General features: G+C 36.8%; 1 protein-coding gene across 8 annotated transcripts in view; it reads left to right on the forward strand.

Annotated features, from left to right (window-relative positions):
- YTHDF3 (YTH N6-methyladenosine RNA binding protein F3) overlaps positions 1-21906 on the forward strand; it is a 33662-nt gene extending 11756 nt beyond the window's left edge. For all 8 annotated transcript variants that reach the window (XM_059043102.2, XM_067017487.1, XM_059043101.2 and 5 more), the window contains 2 exons: positions 3462-5045; positions 18790-21906. In XM_059043102.2, the coding sequence (XP_058899085.1) occupies positions 3462-5045; positions 18790-18813 (1608 nt within the window). In that variant the 3' untranslated portion in view covers positions 18814-21906. The remainder of the gene's footprint in view (positions 1-3461; positions 5046-18789) is intronic.
- The last annotated feature ends 716 nt before the right edge of the window (positions 21907-22622 follow it).

The raw sequence follows: 22622 nt of genomic DNA on the forward strand, positions 1-22622 counted from the left end.
GCTAGAACCCAAACCAAAAACCCTTGCCTTTTGGAAGGAGACTGCTTAGGTTACTTTTGTAAAGCTGAGGAAAAAACATCTCATTCAGTTAAAACTACTGAAAGAATTAGGAAATAAATAGCATTGTTTCATAAACTGGAGAAAGCAGGCCATTTATCCAGTGTACTCAAGGATTCTAGGTTATCCAGTGTACTCAAGGATTCTAGGTTGGTAGCATAGAAGCACTGTGGATAGCTCTGTAGTCAGGTAGGGACAGCAGTGCATCTCTGCTAATTAGCTTGAGCTATTTTACAAGGCCCTTGTGATTAATGGAGCACATTTTAAAGTAATTTAAACTTATCGTTTTGACAGAGTCAGTAGTTTAGGGGTGAAGTAGTAAAACCCATGATTTAAAAAATAATTGAAAAGATATTTAATAAAAGGCCCCACAGCACAAGGGTGTGGACCTAGTCCAGCCCCAGAAGTGGCAGAATTGGCGAAAATTTGTTACCCATTTAATCTAATAATATAGCTTGGGGGGGCTTTTTTTTTTTTTTTAATAGGAATCAATATATATTAGATAATCTATTAAAACTGGGTTGACAGACTGTGTCCCAGGGACCAAAACTTGTTTTCTTTTAGGAAACCCTTGAGCTAGCAGCTTTTTAAAGGGTTGTTAAAAGAAGATGAATATGTGACTGCAGTCGGATACCGTATTTGGCTTTCAGAGCTTAAAATATTTGCTCTTTGGCTCTTTAGTTTGCTGATCCCTGAATCATGTGACGGATATAGACAAATTAGGAACCTGATGTGTAACTGTTGTGCAAAATTCAGCATTTGTGAGGGTGAAGTAAGAATATTCAACATAAGTTACGAGTGTAATTTTGCAAACACTTTATCATGATGAATGAACTTAAAAATTTTCCACCTTGTCTGTTTTTCCACTCCCACATCCAGGTAAAGACTTACTAAGTCCAGATTTCAACGCCAACATTCTAAATTAAAACTTTGAAACTGAAACTGATTACCTCCATATTTCAACTCAGCTTCCTTATTCTTCCCTCATGTGGAATATATTCACTTCCCTGTGCAATGTGTCTTTAACTGTAGGTTTTCTTTTAGAATGAATATTTTATATCAGTATTTTTCACAATGTACGCATTCAGTAAGTGTTTGGTTAAAAAAGTAATAAAGGGAAACCTTTAATAACTTCAAAAAAATTTCAAAATTAAAAAAATCTTGATTGTGTATGTTCATTAATATTGGCTAAATTTTTGGGCTTTCTCACAGTGACTTCAGTATGAAGTACTATGAATACTTTTACTTTCAATAAATAATTTGGTGATTAAATTATAAACAGCTGTGTGTGTGTATATCCATGGCTACTAAAGCTTACTCATTAATTTCTTCAAGAATTTTTTTTTTTTTTCTTTGAAAACCACTGTTGGTGACTTTGGGCTTCCCTCAGGCTTCATTTCCTTCATACTAATATTGTGAGCATTCTTTGAATATATTTTCAAATATGGTTAATAATTATCCAATATAGTTAAAGAACATGTTCAACTAAATTAGTAAATGGTTGACATATATATTTCCAGTTTTGAATACAGTGGAATATACTTAATATCAAATGTGTTTAAAGTCATTTTTTTCTTTAAATAATGCTGACACAGTTGTTTTTTTTTTAAGTTCAAGTTTTACTGAAAACACTCAGTAAATCTATGTCTTAATTATTAACTTAAATGCAGCCTTTATTTGATTCTCTTGTCATTTCAAAAGGCAAAATATGAAATTAGCTTTCTTACGGACAGTGGACAGTTTTAATAGTTGTAAGGTATGTCACAAGTAACTTAATAGTAAAGCATTTTAGTTTTCAATAATAGGCCTTTAAAAAAATAAAATGAATTCCAGGTAGTATCTATGAGTAATTGTCACATATTTATATTGATATGCTTTCTTGAGTGGGAAAGCAGTGGCAGAATGATCCCAAGAGAGCAATAGCCAAAAAAACCAGAATGGGTTTGCTCCATTTTGCACTTGGCTCCATTGCGTTCTCCGCTTTGTTCCAGGGAACTTAGAATGTCTATGTAAATAAAGTGAATAATCAGCCTTCAAAATGGTATCGACCCTTGGGAGAGGAATACAGATTTTCTTGACTAGCTTAGTTTTTTCATCTTGCTTAATTTTACAAATTTTGAAGCTCTGTCCAAGGCTTTAAAAATCACACCTAAATCATAGAGTGAAAATCTATTACAGTTGTCCCTTGATGTCCCTAAGGGATTGGTTTCAGGACCCCCGCTGATACCAAAATCCACAGATGCTCAAGTCCTTTATATAAAATGGTGTAGTATTTGCATATAACATATGCACATCCCCCTGTATACTTCAGATCACCTCTAGATTACTTAACAATACCAAATATAATGTAAGTAGTTGCCCGTGTGGCATATTCAAGTTTTGCTTTTTGGAACTTCATGCAAAGTTTTTTCTTCCTGAATATTTTAGCTCCATGGTTGGTTGAATCCATGGATGCAGAACCTGTGGATTGGAGGGCCGGCTGTATCAGACATGTTTTTGGCATAAGAAACCTACTTTCAAAAGAAATCCGTAGAATATTTTATTTTTTACATTGGCTAGTAACAAATTTGACTGAGTGTTTTCTTTAATAAGCTTTGATTTTTGGCAAATCACTAAATGGATTATTAATTTTATTCAAAATAAAGGCCAATTTAATTACAGTAATTCTGGAAAAAATGATAGGAACTTACTATTTCTAAATTAAAATTCGGATCAGGAAGGTGATAAATTTGTTATGTAAAATTTAGAAAATAGGCACCTGTAACCAACCATTAAGAAACCATTAGGATTTTGTTTTCTTTTTCAAAACGAGCAAGGCTAAACAAAACAAACAAATATGGATCATGGCTCTAAGTATAATCTTGAATCTTTTTGTTTTTCCTCTTAGAGTGTGAACATTTCTCTATTCTAGTTTTTCTTTATGAAAGTACAAAATTTAATTGCTGAACTGGATTCCATCATGGAGGTCTACTGTAATTCCTCTATTTGGCATAGTTTCCATGTTTGTTTAATCCTTGCACATAAATTTTTTGTTCATCAGTTGCTAAAAATAAAGCTAACAATCATTGTTTCTGCAAACTTTATAAATCAGCTTTTTGTAGAAATTAGAGTATTTTTAAATCGTGCGCAGAGGATCTGGCTCTTAAACAAAAAGAATCCCCACCGTATTCCCCCCACCCACCTACCCCCGCCAAAAAATACCCTGTAATTTCATTACAGATAAAATAAGAAGAGTCATCAGTAAAGCTTTTCCGTGATAAAACTGGATTTGAAATTGTAACTTTGTGTATCTGGAACAGGTGCATCCGTTTTCCCTTTATTTAAAAGTATTTGATTTTAATCTTTCTGATGTTTCTCTCCCCCCAATCTTACTTCGCTCCTGATTGTGATCTTTTGTTTTCCAGAATAACAGCTATCCACCAATGTCAGATCCATACATGCCTAGTTACTATGCTCCGTCCATTGGATTTCCATATTCTCTTGGGGAAGCAGCGTGGTCCACAGCTGGAGACCAGCCTGTGCCGTATCTGACAACCTATGGACAAATGAGTAATGGAGAACATCATTACATACCAGATGGTGTGTTTAGTCAACCTGGGGCGTTAGGAAATACCCCTCCATTTCTTGGTCAACATGGATTTAACTTTTTTCCTGGTAATGCTGATTTCTCTACATGGGGGACAAGTGGATCTCAGGGACAATCAACACAAAGTTCTGCTTATAGTAGCAGTTACGGCTATCCACCTAGTTCTCTTGGGAGAGCTATTACTGATGGACAGGCTGGATTTGGCAGTGATACGTTGAGTAAGGTGCCTGGCATTAGCAGTATTGAGCAAGGCATGACTGGACTGAAAATTGGTGGGGACCTGACAGCCGCAGTGACAAAAACTGTAGGAACAGCTTTGAGCAGCAGCGGTATGACTAGCATTGCAGCCAATAACGTGCCCCCCGTTAGCAGCGCAGCGCCTAAGCCAACCTCCTGGGCTGCCATTGCCAGAAAGCCTGCCAAACCTCAACCGAAACTCAAACCCAAGGGCAGCGTGGGGATTGGGGGCTCCGCTGTGCCACCACCTCCTATAAAACACAACATGAATATTGGAACTTGGGATGAAAAGGGGTCAGTGGTAAAGGCTCCAGCAGCCCAACCAGTTCTGCCTCCTCAGACTCTAGTCCAGCAGCCTCAGCCGTTAATTCAGCCGCCACCATTGGTGCAAGGCCAGCTGCCCCCGCCGCAGCCGCAGCCGCAGCCACAGCCGGGAGCGCAGCCGCAGGCCCAGCCTCACCCGGCGCAGCCGCAGCCGCTGCAGAATCGCTGGCTCGCTCCTCGGAACAGGGGGGCGGGCTTCCACCAGAACAGTGGAGGGGGAGGTGAAAACTTTGGTTTAGGTGTTGTTCCTGCCAGTGCTTCACCTTCAAGTGTAGAAGTGCATCCAGTGCTGGAAAAGCTAAAGGCCATAAACAACTACAATCCCAAAGACTTTGACTGGAACCTGAAGAACGGACGGGTGTTTATAATTAAAAGCTATTCTGAGGATGACATACACCGTTCCATTAAGTACTCTATCTGGTGTAGTACTGAGCATGGTAATAAGCGTTTGGATGCCGCTTACCGTTCCCTGAATGGGAAGGGCCCACTCTATTTGCTCTTCAGCGTAAATGGCAGTGGACATTTTTGTGGAGTGGCTGAGATGAAGTCTGTTGTGGACTATAATGCGTATGCCGGTGTCTGGTCTCAGGATAAGTGGAAGGGCAAATTTGAAGTTAAATGGATCTTTGTCAAAGATGTTCCCAATAACCAGTTACGGCATATTCGCTTAGAAAATAATGACAACAAACCAGTTACCAATTCAAGGGACACCCAAGAGGTACCCCTAGAAAAAGCTAAGCAAGTGCTTAAAATAATTGCTACTTTCAAGCACACCACCTCAATCTTTGATGACTTTGCACATTATGAAAAGCGTCAAGAAGAGGAGGAAGCCATGCGTAGGGTAAGAGTACAGTAATTTTTGTGTGCAGGGTCTTTTTATTGGGGTGGTGTGTATGGATGGACATCTTTAATGCCTTTTAATATTACATTCTGAGTTTAAGAACTTTACTCTGAAGGCAACCAACCACTTAGCTTAAGAAACAGAACTCTGCAGACCCCCGTGAAGGCCTCGGATGCCTTTCCAAAGGTAACCCTTACTCTGAATTTGCTTCCTGCCTATTCATACTCCTCAGGTGATAAAGGTTTTTATTCTTGATCAGAGCCCTGAGTTCTGCATTTGTAATTAAGCAGACTTAAGAACTGGCTAGGGATTCTAGTCACTAATCTTAAACTTTAATTTTACGGGAAACTGTATTTGGAGTTTGAGACAAACAGCTTTTAAATAAATGTTTGAGTACTACACATTTTGTATTTATGATAAATAGATATTTTCCCCCAAGATTCCTGAGGCATGTTCATAACTTGTACACTTAAAGCACTTGTACAAAATATAGTAAGGATTTGACTTTAGAGAAAGGCAGCTTAGAATTGAGAAGTGGACTTAAACCCTGCTTTCTAATTCTGGTATTTGCCCACTGTGAGACTCTTAAGGGAGATGTATCCTGAAGTTACACACTGTTTATACTTGCGTCAGGTTGGCCGGGATTTGATCACAGAGCCCATAGAGCAGGACAGGCTGAGGAATATTTTCTGTTCCAAGCTACAAAAGTAAATTGCAGAGTCCTATTTTTAGGAGGGAAAGAGAATGGATGGAATAGGCAACTAGCAGATTTTTCCATAGACAATACATTTAAATTTCAAATGAAGCAGGGCTTAAGTTAGAATCTTTTCCAGTAAATTATGTTGGTTACTATGGAAAGCTTCTATGTAGAAATTAAGATAAAGCATGAACTTCAACTTTATCTGTATGTAAAACATCAGTGATTCGTTTCTGTGTGTGCGAGCCTGAGTATCCTGTGGCTTTTTAGTCTGTACAGAAGGGGGAACTGTTTAAAATAACAATCCTCACCGCTGGATAATGTTGAAATAATGGTCCTACCAAAACTTATGGCATATAAATATCAATTAGGGTGCTCCCTGAAAATGCAGCTTCTGGAGACCCACTCAAGGAAAATCTGATATGTTTGATAAGGGACCTGATAGTGTTATAGGCACCTCAGGTGATTCTGGTGCTAGTGATTGCTGCACTGAATTGTTAGAAACTTTGCTTTGGAATAAACGTATGACTCTTAAAGGCCCTGCTCAACCTTTCCAGTGAATTGCTGAATATAATTGAGTTTTCTCCAGGTTAAATGTGGGAAGTGAGGGAAAAAGGAGGATCAAGAGTAGCTTCTGAGTTTTTGAGCTCAGCAGTTGAGTAGATTGTCCCACTGTAAGTGCCTTTACAAATAGTGAATCAGGTGAAATGATTCAACTTTTTTTTTCTCCCATCACCCAGGACAGGTCACCTTGTACGACTTCCCACACTTCTCTTCTACCCAGTCTGAAAATTTATCTTAGTTTTATTTTTTTTATTATATAACTGTCTCAGGAGTTATTTATGTTTTGTTATCATATATACAACAATGATTTAAACTTTTTTTTTTTTTTTTTTTTTTTTTTTGTGGTACGCGGGCCTCTCACTGTTGTGGCCTCTCCCATTGCGGAGCGCAGGCTCCGGACGCGCAGGCCCAGCGGCCATGGCTCACGGGCCCAGCCGCTCCGCGGCACGTGGGATCTTCCCGGACCGGGGCACGAACCTGTGTCCCCTGCATCGGCAGGTGGACTCTCAACCACTGCGCCACCAGGGAAGCCCTAAACTTTATGTTTTTAAACTTAAAAATTTTACATTTAAATTGTTTCATGGCTTACTGCCAGTCTTTTTATGTGTCTGAACCCACCTTTGACATTTTAATTTGGAGCCTAGCTTGTTTTATTACCTTTTTTTTTTTTTTTTTTTAGGAAGAGTAATTTAGTGTAATATATTTATTAGCGCTTCTAAATCCCGAAAATGCCTTTCTTTGGCCATGATATGTGAACAACAGTTTTATTGGATATAGAAATCTTGGGTCACAGTCTTTTCATTCAGGCTTTGTTTTATAGTTTTCTATTTATAGTTTTATATTATGGAGAAGTCTGGAGCCAGCCTAAATTTTCTTTCTTTGGAAATAACTATTTCTGTCTGTGTGCACAAAATTCGTTCTTGCTATGTGAACATGTATATGGAATGTGCACAGTATGGGTCTCTTACAATTTTCTTTATTCCTTTATCTGTAGGGCAAGTTTGGTTTTTTTCTTTTTCCTAGTAATGTTAAAAAATATATTGAATCTTTGTCCTTGAATGCCATTGGTTCTTCATTACTTTCCTTTGCGTTTGGAGAGTTTCTCAAAATTGAATTTCCATGTCATTGATTTGATTTACTTTGTATTGGTTCAGTGATTTGTGAGGTTTTGTATTTTTCAATGACAGCGTTAGTTTGCTTACATTACCACATCTAGTTCTCCCTTCACACCTGTTGTTTTCTTACCTGAATCCCTTGTTCCAGAGTCCACCTTGATTTTTTTTTTTTCCCCCTCTTGGCCATTCTCATCTTGATTTTATTGAGCACAAAGATGACTGTTGAAAGCTTATTTCTGCTTCCTGTAATTATCATTTTAAAATTCCTTCCTCTTACATATCTTCTTTAATTTCTTTTTTTAATTAATTTACAGTAAAATTGTAAATTACCTTTTGCTGCTCCTTTCTAGTCAAGTGCTCCCCTCCACTAGTAATTCACTGATCTGTTCTCTCTCTATATAAGGCATTTTCCATAATTTCACATGAATGAAATTACAGTGTGAATTCTTTTAACACTGGAGTCTTGTACTCAGCACGATATCCTTGCAGTTTCTGTTGCTTTGTGTATCAGTTCTTTGTTCCTTTTAATTCTGTCTTTCCATTGTATGGATTTACCAGTTTGTTAACCATTCATTTTGTGAAGGACATCTGGTTGCTTTCAGATTTGAAGAATGTAAATAAAGCTCCTATAAATATTTGTGTATATATATCCTTAAAAATTTTTTTTAAAAATCATACAGTGAAAGTCACTTTTTTGGGCTGTATAGTTCTGTGAATTGTAACACATTTGTAGATTTGTGTAACCACCACTATCAGGGTACAGTATTCCCCCCAAACTATCTTTTCTTTCCCCTTTGTATTTTATCTTTCCCCAGTGTCTATCTGAACTCATAGTTTTGTTAATATCCTTTTTTTTGTGTGTGAAAAAATATTTTAAGACTCTTTGCTTTATATTTTTTCTGTCATCATTAAACCAAGCAGAGAATCATCCGGATCAGGCATTTGCCCCCAGATAGGTTTGTTTTTGTATGTGTGCTTTAATGCCTGGTGTTGTATAGTCTCTTTCCTTGCAGATGTGGAGATGGGAGAGCCATGAGGTATGTTGACTTTACTAGTTAAGTGATTCATCAACCTATGAAGAGTAAGAAGGGAGAGCCAGTGCAGTGGACGTGCTAGGAGGTGCAATTGGACTTTCCTTTGGGTTTGAAACCACCACGTCAGGAAACCTTTTCCCCTGCTTATTAACTGTTTGGCATTTGGGATATCATGTGTTCTTGCCGTTTTCTTTCTGGAGCTGTTAACTGCTTGTCCAGGCAGGAATTGTAGATATGCATTTGTAGATTTCCTCTTTGCACTTTGGCTTTCCAGCAAAACTACTTTCAGCTACTCTTGGCATCCCAGTGATGAAGGATGTGCCCCCTGTCTATTCTAGGTCCTCCTTGGCTCCATCAAAAAGGACAAATTGGTGGTGTTTTGCTAGGATTTCCTTCACTGGTTATGCCTTTTTTCTTTTTTAAGTAAAAGGAGTTGCAAGTCATTATTTATGTTCTCTTTTAATGTGACCCTCATCTGTCTTGTATTCAGCTGAAATTCCTCAAAGCTTCCGATAGGTCGAGGTCACATTTTCCCAGGTGCACACCCTTCAGAGACCTTGGGTAAAGTAGGGGTTCTTAAGCAAGGCAAAAAATGGCACTACTTATAAAAGATGGATAAAAGTTTGCCTAGATTAAAATCTGTTCATCAAAAGATGCTTTAAAGAAAGTAAAAAGACATGTTAGGAACTGAGAGGAATTTGAACATAACCGACCGAAGACAGTTGTCAAGAATATTTAAAGAACTCCTATGAATCAGTTTAAGAAAAAAATAATCCACTACAAAAATGGGCAAAAAATATGGATAATCCTTTCATGAGAGAGGAAATAAATACAGGTAATAAGTGTAAAAAGATATTCAGTCTTAATAATAATTCAGGAAATGCAGATCAAGACTATAATGAGAAAATATTTTATATCCACTCATTTGGCAAAATTAAGAAATTTGATAATAGCAAGTCTTGGAGAGACTGTATAACAACAAAACGTCTTATACAATTGCAGGTGGGAGCATTGAATTGATATAGCCATGTGGGTGGGTAGTTCTGCATTTTCTTAACAAAGCTGAATGTTTCAGTACCTTGTAATTCAGCAGTTGTCCTTCAGGATATATATCTATACCTAAGAGAAACTTCGTGCATACCCCAGAATACATGTAAGAATGTTCTTAGGAGCACAGTTGATACTAGTAAATAACAGGGAACAACTCAAATGCAGTCAGCAGGAAAAATGCTTGCTTTGTGGTTTTTTTGAGCAATTCGAGTGTACATTTCATACGTCATGGCTCTTTACCCCAAATATCGTATATATTTCCTAAGAATAAGGATATTCTTTCATGTAACCGTGATATTCTGTCAGTTGGTCCAGAGTGTCCTTTAAGCCTTTTTTTTAAAAATCTTTTTTTGTAGTATAAGATCCAGGCTAAGATTAGAATAACCAAAACAGTTTTGAATAAGAACTATTTTAGAAGGCTTACACTAACCTGACTTCAAATCTTTGCCTTCCCCAAGTGTGGAAAACTTTTTTCGTATACTTTTTAATAGAAGTTTTGTAGTTTAAAATTTTACATTTAGTTTTGTGGTTACTGTAGCTTTCTTTGATTTCTCTTCTTACTGTGTTCATTTTTTTTCTTTAAGTTCTTCAGCCTATTTGTGATAGCAGAAAAGTTTAAAAAAACGAATTCCATCTTGTCATTGCTGGGTCATTTTTATTGACTGTTTTCTTGCCCCATTTCTGGTTATTTTAGCAGAGGAGGAATTCCCCAGCTTGCTTTGCCAGTACAGCAGCCTATGGAGGAGCTGACCAGACATATTCTGTCTGGTCATATAAAACTTGGAAAGTCAGGCTCTGTATCTTAGAGTGAGGGGTATTCGTGAAACTTAAAGGTGCAGGGAAAATCCATGCCAGTTATTGCAATGTTTGTATAGTTCTTCATTCTTAGATTTGAACACATACTTTTGATATATTTGATTAAAATCAAGCTTGATGAAAAAACCAAGACAAATCCTCTAAAAGAAATAGGTATTTCAGAGAGCAGAAGATAATTTATACAGCAAAATTTGATTTGTTAGGTAGGATTCACATGTAAAAAGAAAAGAAAACCAGAAAATGTTCTTGGAAATGAGAAACAGGATTGTCAACAGTTTTTAAAAATGTTTCTTTTTAAGCAAGTGGATTAATAAAATGTTAATGTTTTAGATCCAGTTAATCGTCTCGAATTTCAAATCAGAAATTTCCAAATGTGGAATAATAGAGATGAAAAATATAAGGTGTGAAAGATGTGGTGGAAAGGAGGTCCACTATATCTAAAGGAGTCTTCGAAAAGAGTACAGGAAGAAACAGTTGGAGGGAAGAAAAATTTCCAGAGCCAAAAGATACATGTTTTCAGAATGATGGGCTCACTGAGTAACCAGCAGGATTGTTTAAAATTGTAAAAGATAAAAAAGATAAAGAGACAGGCTTTCCGAGCAAAAGGCCTGTAAGTAAGCTACAAAGGAAGGAGAGTCAGACTGTTACCAGAATTCTGTCATCTACAACTCTGGACACATATAAAATCATATTTTGTAGTATAGGGGAGGGGGGCATAGAATTATGTTCTTAAAGATGAGTGTCGAATTATATCTGTGAGGGAGGAGTGCAAAATAAAGATTTCAGGTGTACAAGAGCTTAGCTACATATCCTTCATGAGAAACTTGAAGAGGCATTTCAGCAGAATGAAAAAGGAATTCAAGAAGGATAACACCTGGTAGCTGGTTATACTAGAACAATCAATAGGGACTCCGTATGCATTTTGAGTCAGAAGCTTCTCATTGTATACAGTGGACCTTGGGGCTGTAAGCCTCCGTCTGTTAAAAGGCACGGTGGTCTTAGACAAGCGACAGGAGCCCTCAGTTGGGAAGCACTGACCTTGGAGATGCTCTATGAGAGCAGGACTTGCTTTGTTCTTTGCTGAATCCTTAGCACCTAATGCTTGGCGCTTAGTGGGCAAAGTCATAAGGACAGTCACCAGAACTAAAGATAAGAGTGAGTTCTGTTGTAGGGAGAGGGAAGAGGAGAATATAACGTTCACTGTGATAAATTGCTCATCATATACAATGGGAATTGATAGTGTCTGAATTGACAAGTCAAGAAATGTATATATTAGTATGCCACTTAAAGTTAATAGTGGTAACCTATCAGAGGAAGTTGAAATAGAAAAGACTAGAGGAGGATAGGGGGGCTTTACTTTTCTACTTTAACTTGCAATTGTACGTATTACTTCTAACGATAAAGCTAGTTTGATTGGAAAATAAAGAAAACAAAAAACTGCTAATGTCTTGAGTATATTATGTCCAGTATAAATTCGAGTAGTCTACATAGCTATAGAGTCTACTTTTGACTATTTAGATAACCTTTTACTGAAATTTTACCTTTGTTGTACTGCATGTGCGTCATTTAGCTTCTACTATATTCTTTCATTCTTATAAATCCTTATTGATCAGTAAACAGTCTGAGGTGAGATTTTTTAGCTTAATAGCTTTTTAAATTCCATATAGGAACAATTAGTGTTTTCAGGTACCTGTAACTTTGAGATGAACTTCTAAAATATGGCATTCACCTAATTCCCTTAGAAAGAGATGAAGCCCTATGGCTTATGCAGAAACAAGCAAGACATAACTGTAATAAAATCCTTATTAAATAGTTTTAATTTCCAGAACCATCTGTGTATTTTAGTCATTTGTGCTATTTTGTGTCGTTGAGCCTTTCCAAAGAGTAAAGTTTAGTCCCTGATATAATTTTTTTCACAATTGGAATAATTTTGATTCTGAGATGAGATGATGTTTAGGTCTGTCTCAAAGTAATCAAGTTTGTGCTAATATACAAGAAATTACTTCAGTTGTAGTTATTTTAGTAGTAGTTACTGTAGTTAGCAGTAAGCATTTTCCTGACAGTTCTATACTTCTTTTTTCTCAAGTGGAACATTTAGTTGAATGCTTTCCCATTAATCAGATTGCAGTTCTTAGGATCAAGAATGGTTGAAGTCTCTATCTGGTGACCTTTCAGTAGACTTTTCTACGATTGTAGTTGTCTGTGAGTTGATTATGATGAATAGGAACAAATGCAGTGTATAAAATCTTGCTTTTCCTTTCATCGTCACTGTAAAGTTTAAAGAATATTTCTCTGGAAAACAGTTTTTGGCCCAGGATGTGTGTCACACTTGACAGAATAAACTTATATTATGTATTTAAGTGAGTAATTCTATGATAAGACATTGAGTGGTATTTGAATCATCAAGATGATTCTGTTTTTATTGCAGTAATACTCTGTTCTGAGCTTAGTAAATGATTCTTTATAAGCCAGAATTGGGAAAAGAGGTACTTCAATGAGCATTTTATAACATTGATTGTTTTTCTCCCCCTCAGGTTTATCTTGGCACCCCATAGAGTTAATAGTGGCTATGCTAAGTTCCAGTGCTGATACAGAAATTTATGAGTTTTTAGGAGATGGATTATTGGGTTAATCATAGATCTTTGGGAGAGATTTGTTTCACATCAATTATGGTGTGAACAGTCATCCTTAAATTGAATGGTATTTCAGTTATTTATTTTTCTTTAGCAACAAATGCATGATTACAGTCAGCCCTCCATATCCACAGATATGAACCTGCAGATATGGAACCTGTGGATACAGGGGGCCAGCGGTGAGGGCCTTGAGCATCCTCGGATTTTGGTATCCGCGGGGGTCCTGGAACCAATTCCCTGCAGGATATATACTATGTGTGTGTGTGTGTGTGTGTGTGTGTGTGTGTGTGTGTGTGTGTGTGCGTGTGTGAGTGTATATATATACACATAGTATATATACATGTGTGTGTATATATATATATATGTAGTATGTATATATATATATGTAGTGTGTGTATAAATATATATATATATACCTAGGATGTAAAAAAGCTACAAGTGGACAGTTCCACTTGTGGACAGTTCCACTTGTGAACAACAATCTGGAGTATAATAATTTTATTACTTTCATTTTATCGTAAAGAGTCCAAAATCTCACTCCAAAATATGGTTGCATATTGATTCCTTCACTTGGCTTTAAGAACTTGTTACTAGGTTCCAGAGAAGTCGAGACATCCCGCTCCTCCCATCCCCCAATGAGAATTCTAGCATATATCTTGTGTTCTAGTCAACCTTTATCACCATATATTTAGAGCCTGCGTGTTCTTTTCTTAACTGTTTCCTTATTCATTCAACAGGTAAATATTAAAGGTTACCAGTAAGCCACTTAAGATAAATAGCTCTTCTTCTTTTTAAAATTTATTTATTTTATTTATTTATTTTTGGCTGTGTTGGGTCTTTGTTGTTGTGTGCGGGCTTTCTCTAGTTGCGGTGAGCAGGGGCTACTCTTAGTTGTGGTGCATGGGCTTCTCATTGCGGTGGCTTCTCTTGTTGTGGAGCATGGGCTCTAGGTGCGCGGGCTTCAGTAGTTGTGGCACAAGGCCTCAGTAGTTGTGGTTTGTGGCTCTAGAGCTCAGGCTCAGTAGTTGTGGCGCATGGGCTTAGTTGCTCCGTGGCATGTGGGAATCTTCCTGGACCAGGGCTCGAACCCGTGTCCCCTGAATTGGCAGGCGGATTCTTAACCGCTGCACCACCAGGGAAGCCCCAATAACCCTTTCTTTTTAGAACTCAGAGGTCTTGGAAAGACAGACATAATTTCTTTCAGTAAAATTTTGTAGTTTTCACGGTTGAAAACCACATGGCTCTTACTGAATTTGTTTCTAAGTATTTTATATAATTTTTACTGCTATTGTGAATGTAATTTGTATTTTCAGTCTTCCTCGTTGTTTGCTACAATTTTATATCAATAGAAATATCCTGTATTCTGTGGCCTTGCTAAATTCACTTATTAGTTCTAGTAGTTCTAATAGACCATCCTTAGGATTTTCTGCCTAACAGATCATATCATCTGCAAATAGAGACCGTTTTCTTTTTGATCTTTATGCTTTTTTTCTTGTAATTTTATTACTTGTATTACTTAAACATAAAATTAAGTGAAAACTCTAAAACCAAAATAAATTGCACATAAACAAAAAATTTAGTGTGATGAGTGATGTTATTTTGCCGGAACTAAATCACAGCTCAAAGCATGAATTAGTCTTAAGTCTTAGAACCCTGTTTTTACTCTCATTTGGACCACCTAAACTAACACGTTATGACGGTCTTCCACCATTTTCACTATTTGACCTTCTTCCTAACTCTTCCATTTTATAGTACACTTTGAGGTTATTTGATCTTTGGTACAGATGAATAGTTTTTATATTAGTAGACTGCATCTATTCTTTTCTTAAACTTGACACTCAGTAAAGCATCAGATGCAAATGTGGGCACTGGACTCTTTTTAAAGTAGGTCTTTATTATAGTCACGCAGGACGGCCAAGCACGTGAGTGTCTGCCTTCTCCCTCTTTGTAGAGGGCACCACTGTCCGCCCTTCCAGCTTAGGCCAGTAATACTGGACTAATTCGCAATATTTCTCTTTCACACTCCATATCTAACCAATGTACCAGTAAGCCTTGTTGGCTCTGCTTTCAGAATAGATCCAGAGCCTAAACGCTTCCGCTAGCTCTCCACCCTCCGTTGTCATTATTATTGTACTGGATGATGATTGTGCTAGCCTCCTTCCTGCTTCCGCTTTTGCTCCTCTGTACACTCCACTAGCATCAGGGCAGCCCTTAAGAGGTCCTTCTGTGATGGGTGAGACTGGACTCAGTTTTCTCCTGCTTTTCTGAAGGTAGTATCAGAGTGTTGCCCACCTCAAGATACATCAGGAAATACTCCTTTTTCTAGTCTCTGGAACAGTTATAAGTATAGAATTCCTGTGGAACCACATGAGCCTGCGAGTTTTCCTTTGGGTTAGATTTTTAATTGTTGCTTAAAGTTCTTTAGCAAGTTTTCTTTGTATTCTTGAATTTGTTTTGGTAAATTTTATTCTTAGGAAGTTTTGTTTTAAGCTGTTTTTAATATTGGCATTAATAGTATTTCAATTGTTTTTAACTGTGTGAGTCTTCACGATATTATTTATGCTTCATTTCTTTTTTTAAAATCAGTCTTCCCAGAGATTTTTCTATTGTCGGCTTCTCTTACCCCCCAAACACCAGTTTTTATTTTTGTTCTCTTAGGCTCTCTTTATCTTTGTTTTCTGTTTCATTATTTTCTCCTGCTGTCTTATTTCATTCATTTTACTTTGGGGGACTCAATGCTGCTTATTTCCTAACATATTGAGTTGGATGACGAGCTCATTATTTTTCAGCTTTAAAAAAATGTCTTTGTAAATTTCTAATTTTATTTTTCAGGGCTTATTAGACTTAGTATATTTATATTGTACTGGTGTAAAAAATTTTGAATTTTTGTTATGATTTTTTGGGAGACTTTTAGAAATGTGTTTTAGATTTTTCAAATGTGTAAGATTTTGTTTGTTGTTACCTGTTTTGCTGTGAAAATTGATGTCAGAAAATGTGATATGTATGATACTGACTCTTTGGTATTTAGATTGGTTTTCTGGTCTGGCATATAGTTCCTTTCTGTGGTTGTTCATTGTGTACCCTGTAATTATTTGGCTCAGTTTTCTGTATTCTGTATATTCAGTCTTTATTTTCACTAACTTGTCTGCTTTATCAATTACTAAGAGAAATGTGTTAAATTCTTCTGCTATAATTAGGAACCTGTCAGGTTTTCTTTGTAATTCTGAAAACTTTTAATATATGTAAAGTTGTATTTTTAGTTTAATACTGTTATAGCTTTTTATAAAAAATGTTTCTTACTCAGTATGTAGTGGTTTTTGCCTCAGTGGTTTTTGCCTTAGAATCCACTTTATCTGATATTAATATAGTTGACTAAGTCTTCATTTGGCTTGTTTTTAAGCTTTCTGTGTCCTTATGTGTAGGGTTAATTTCTTGTAAATCACGTATAACTAGATTTCTTTTTTAAATTTTGAGCTCTTTTGTGTTTTTGTTAATGAAGCTCCATTTTTTGATCGCTTGATAAAAATGTATAAATGATATAAATGTGTATTTCTGCCTGTGCTTTCTAATTCACCTAGATCTTTCAAGCTCCCCTCTCCCTCCTTTCCTGTCCTACCACAGGAAAGGAGTTTTTAAAATTTTCCTCTTTTCCTGTCCACTGAGTTAGAAGTTATGCATTATGTACATAGATTTAATCTATATATTTTATTGATTCAGTTAAAGGTGCCATAGTTGATTACAGTTCAAACTGAAACAGCATCTCTAACTTCTGTTTAAATAAAACATGGTCCTCATTCATGTACCTAATCATCTCAGGTTAAAGCTCTCTTTGTCTAGCTTATCCTTAAGTAGTATTGCCCTTTTTTTTTCTGTAGTTTTGGGGCTTTTCGTGGAGTTGATGAATTTCTCTAGTTTTGATCAGTCATTTCATGGGGAGGAATAAGCAGTGAGCTGTTACCACTTTTTGCTTCATCGGTAATACTGTGTTTTATATCCAGCTAATTAAAGCAGGCTTCAACATTTCTCATACAAATCTGTTTCCTTCAGCTGAGAAATAAATTTCCTTTATGTTTAGGCTGTTTTTTTAAAAGCTTTAGGGCCTTTGTAAAATTAGACTACAGCTTCCTGGTTCCAAATTCTTTTTTTGTCTTTTTTTTCCCCTTTGTTTATGTTGTTGGATTTTTGTTTTTGTTTATCCTTTTTGAAACATGATTAATTAGCTGGCTCTGTGTCTGTTTTCATTTTTGTTTTTTTCTTTAGGAATATCTCACTGATGCTTAATGGGTGTATGAAATAATTCATTTGTAGTTATCGTATAGTAGGGCATTTATTTGTTAGCTTTCTGTATTAAATACTGTTATTCTAGTTCTAGGGATATATAAAGATGAAAAAGAAAGGACTTTAGTAACAAAGAACTTAAAGTTCTCTTTGGAATTTATTTTTATAAATTGATTGATTGATTGATTGCTGCGTTGGGTCTTCGTTGCTGCACACGGGCTTTCTCTAGTTGCAGCGAGCTGGGGCTACTCTTTGTTGCGGTGCGCGGGCTTCTCATTGCAGTGGCTTCTCTTGTTGTGGAGCACGGGCTCTAGGGGTGCAGGCTTCAGTAGTTGTGGCTCGCGGGCTCTAGAGCGCAAGCTCAGTAGTTGTGGCGCACGGGCTTAGTTGCTCCACGGCATGTGGGATCTTCCCGGATCAGGGCTTGAACCCATGTCCCCTGCATTAGCAGGCGGGTTCTTAACCACTGCGCCACCAGGGAAGTGCCCTCTTTGGAATTTAAAATACAGTTTTCTGAGGGTGTCACAGGGGATGGGACATTAATTTGACCATTGGCAAAGTATATACATACTTATTATGGACCATGTGTTACTTACGGGAAAGTGGGAGTAGTGAAACCACAAATAGAGAGTCTTACAATGTGTTAGACTTCAGTGGCTTTCAGTGTGGTCCTTGGACCAGCAGTATTCGGATAACCTTGAACTTGTTTGAACTGCAGGCTCACAGGTTCAGCTTCAGGCCTTTGGGGCCCAGTAGTGAGAGTCTCCACAGCCATCCAGGTGATTCTGATGCCTGCTAAAGTATGAGAACCCGTGAATGACACATTAAAACAGATGGCACAGACGGACTACGTAATGCATTCGCTTATAGGCATGCAGAGTGCCAGCCCTCTCTTTCAAGGATAAGTGTTACCATGTGGATAATTTGGTTAACAAACATCATGAAAACATCACTCAGCTTAACTTCTGTTCAAGGGGTTTCTGCTTTCTTAAAAGAAATTATAATAATATTATTAATTCTTCATGTGAAAAATTATGCTGAATCTGAGAGTAGGATATGGAGGAAGCTTGTGATTCAAAGTTTTTGGTTTTTTGTTTTAAGTTAATACTAAAAGCTTAATTTAATGCAGTTTAATGCAACTCTTTTCCTTTCCTCCTAACCCTACCTCAGCCAATAGTTTTCAAATTACTTCAGAGGACTTCTGGTCCTCTGGTCCTTTGATACCTACCTCACCATCAAAAACTCATTGAAAGGGCTAGAAAGACATTATTGTAATAGTCTCACCTTAAACAAAATTCTGTGGGAGAACAGAGCTGTGGAGAGGACCTATAACCTCCTGAACTAGGTCTTTTTGTGTTTGGACTTCTTTATTTTAAAATGGTTTGTGGTAATCTCACTAAGGTGTCTATGGGTAATAGTAAATCATTTTTAGCTAATTACTTGAAAATTAGTATTTGAAGAACTTCTTATGGAGATGGTTTACATTATAAATGCATATAGTTTAAATCATTAAATAATGATGGTGTTTTGTTAAAGGTCTTTGTGCTTCTCTTTCAGGAGAGAAATAGAAACAAACAATAATCATATGAAGATGTCCTGTTAGAATTATACAACACTAATGATGTAGACTCTGGAAATGCCTAATAAGTCAAAGAAGACGTTATTAAAGCTTTTTTCTGCTTAAGGTGACATCTTTGAACTCTAACACAGAACTGACTCTTCTTGTAATGGTTTTCATCAGCGCGTCTGCCCTTATACTCTCACCAAACACACTTGAGAACTGTAACTTCGTCAAGCACTTTCTGTCCTGAAGCTTTTACCAGTATCTGCTGTCTTTTGTAATTATGCATCCTAGCTAAGGCACAGAAGACTGAATGAATGCAAGGATTCATTAACTCTTTGAATTTGTTAAATACTAACAGTTAACCATTAGAAGTGGTTCAATGATGTAAGAGTCACACTGCTTCAACTTTTTCTTTGTTGTAGTTTTTAAATTGTCAATTTTTAGCTATTTGACAGATTAAAAGCAAAATAATCATGCCATATTTAGTCCTGGAGTTCAAGTCTAAATGTTTATGTGAAAATTATTGTAGTAAACTTTTAATATGGCAAAGCAACCTTATGCTCTATTTTAGCCAAATGAAACATAATCTGAGATTATATTAGAACATTTCCCTTGTCTTCAAACTGTTTGGTGTAACAGAATATTGATATGCAGCTTGGTGGATTTCACCAGTTAATGCACATTCTTCTCCCCTCCTTCCCCCAATAATATGTATACTGAAAAATGTGCATTTGTCTGAGGAATTATTTTGTTTGCTACCACTTAATGAATCTCAAAATTTTGAGTAATGTACCTCAGTCTAATCAGACTTTTTATGACCTTTATAACTACATTTAAAACCCTTAATTCCTCTTTCTGGGTGTTTGCGAGCCTGATTGCTGTCATGAAGTAAAAAATTTATGACTCTAGGTCTTCACTAGCTAAATAAACATAGTTCTTGTTTAGCAAGCATATATTGTTCCTCACCTCCTTTCTCCAGCTTTTGCAGTGTCCTGGCATCCTTAAACTATTTGAAAATATGGCCTTGATCCATGGATTAAATCAGTATCTAAGTGAATGTGTTGATGTTTTATTGATCAGATCTATATAAATGGGAATACAGCATATATCTGGGTATTCTTATAGTTATCTTTTTAACATCTTATTTTTTTCATTAATTACATATCAACATTAATTTTGTATCTTGAAACAAATTGATTTTGTATAATTATGTGTCAAGCATCTGTATTAACTGATTTGATGGCACATGGTTATGAAATAATGTACTGCCCCTTATATTACTGTTCCAAAAGGAGAAAGCTATGTAGAAAGCTATGTTAAGGATGAAAATAGCAATACAGTAGATTTGAGTACCTTGATGTTCTGCGTTACTCCACTTATGTTTACATCATGTTTAGAAATGTTTTCATTTACTGTGGTCTTTGGTCACTTCAGTTCAGAAATTTAGTGACAGACGTTTCTCTGAGGCTTTCGTTTGTATGATTTTTTTTTTTTTTTGTACAGTGTTTTCTTAAAACGTACAAATACTGTATTGAAGTGAAAACCAGTACAGTGTTTGTAGCTAAATTGTGGTTGCTTCACAGCGCTTGGGTGGCCCCAGGGCAGTTATCAGTGTTCACTGAAGGGAGCATCAAGATGTTACTAGTACATTACGAAATAAAGACTTTCTTAAAGGAAAATTGCACCTATTTTACCTTTTTTAACAGTAAGCCATGTAATCTTGTAACATGTCTCGTAACTGTTTGTAATGACAATTGGCATTTGGGTAGAGTCACCGCAGCAGCGTTCTACATCCCTAGGATGATACAGGTAGGAGCTGTCGGAGAGGACCACTGTCACTCTGGAGGTCCTGTTAGAGAAAAGTGTACAGGGGTGCCCTTGTGGAAAGGATCTGAGTCTTCTCTCTGAGGTTCTCTTCTTCTTGGTGCTTTATTAGCAACTCTGAATATTTTTTATAAAACTAGTTACATTATACACGGATTGAAACTCGTTTAATTTACACTAGGTTTCTGTGTAAGAGATGTCACGGAAACACTCAGCAAGCAGGCTGATTGCAGTAGCGGACTCAGAAATGTCGAATGTAATTCAGCAGGTCTACTCACGGTGAGGAGTACATCCCAGTGCCTTTAACCTGGATTTCTAATATTAAGTGAAATGGGTGCAGCGTTCCTTTGGGGAAGAAAACAAGACAAAATGAAACTTTTCAATTGGTAAATTTCTTATTTTCCTCATTTAAATTTTCTTCAGAGTGCCCACTCTCTCCCCCTCCTTGGCCTGTCAGTGTACAGCAAAATGTGTTTCCTCTAAGTGACATTACCAGAGGTGGTCTTAGTAGCACAGCTAATGGAAGGTTTCTTAACTGTAGGGACCAAGAGGGAGAGAAACTGGGCTCTAGAGCAGGGACTGATCCAGTGTTTTGAGTAATCACAAATTAAGACATTATTGGCCCAGTAAATTTCTTGCTTAATGTTTTTCCAAGATCTGGTTTGAGTGTTTCTTAATTAACGTTATCTTATGTGGGTGTTTTATTTTGAAAGGTATTATATAGTTTGTATATTTAACAGTAAGGGGGAAAATGTAACCAAAATTAGTATTTCTTTCTCTATACATATTGGTACTTGAAGATTCCCTTTCAGAAGAAACCCCAGCCTTTTCCTAAGTTCAATCCTCGCTTTAACTTAAGTGATTTTTCTAATTCAGAGGCTGTGTTCTTTCTGAATACCGTGCATGGGGGTTAAGCTGATGTTAAAACAGTTTGCAATAAAAAAAAAGATCAGCTTAAGTCATTTAATCATTTCAAGTGCATTCTGCATCCTATAAAAATAAGTTTGAGAACTTTAAGAGAATTGTTTCATTAAGTTTTGCATATCTTTTGTTATGCCATGTAAATTCCCTTCTTTTTCATATGATTAAAGAAAGGTTATGATAAAATGATTAGTTCATTTACATTCACTTGTAGCAATTACATGAGAATTTAAATTTTGTCGTGTTTGGGTTTGTTCATTCCTGTGAATGATGGTACAGTTAGGTGAGATTTTCTGTTATGGTACCCAAACTCACCATTTGGTCCTCTTTAATCTTTGAGGGTTTCAATAAAAATTGTTCACTCATCTCTGTGTTCTTTCCATTTTATCTTTATAAATACAGATTGCCTTGCAGAAAACGTAACATTCTTGTCAACTCTGTTAATGAATTTCCTGATTGACATGCCTTTCAAGCACAAATAGATGATGTCATTCGATTTAGGTGGCCATTTGAAATTAAGTGGGGAAATTAAAGAGGAAGGATCACAATTTATCCTAATCTTTATCTACTCCAGTGAGCTTATTGAATTACATGCTCTTAACGCTAAACTTAGAGCAAAAGAGAAAGAGGCTTATTTTATAGGAGGAAGTCTTGGCACCAGCTGTCTCATAACCCTAATCCCCCATGCTTGGTACCGAGGAATGCTTTTTAACAGTGTGTACGTTGTCCTTTGGGCTGGATAGAGCTTGTGGCGCTGGGATCGTGGTGACTGAATGGCGCGTTGATAATCATTTCCGGCCTCTCTACGGCACTCGTCCAGCTGGGGGAAACCAAAGAGGTTGAGTTTTGTGCTGCATACAACGCTGTCAGCCTGCGATCAGAGCACAGTGTTAGAGGCACCCCAGCTGTCCCACATGGCAGCAGCATCTCCTAAAGAGGGTTTGCGTCTCTTCTGCGTACTTATATTTGAGGCTACTCATATTTAGTTTGGGACCCTACTTCGTACTGGCTTTGCTTTATCTTGCTTAGTGACATTAGATTCAGTAATTGTAGTCTAGGAACTAAAATATTCTCGCAGTTA

The sequence above is a fragment of the Kogia breviceps genome, chromosome 17 (assembly GCF_026419965.1).
Source record: "Kogia breviceps isolate mKogBre1 chromosome 17, mKogBre1 haplotype 1, whole genome shotgun sequence".
Taxonomy (NCBI): Eukaryota; Metazoa; Chordata; class Mammalia; order Artiodactyla; family Physeteridae; genus Kogia; species Kogia breviceps.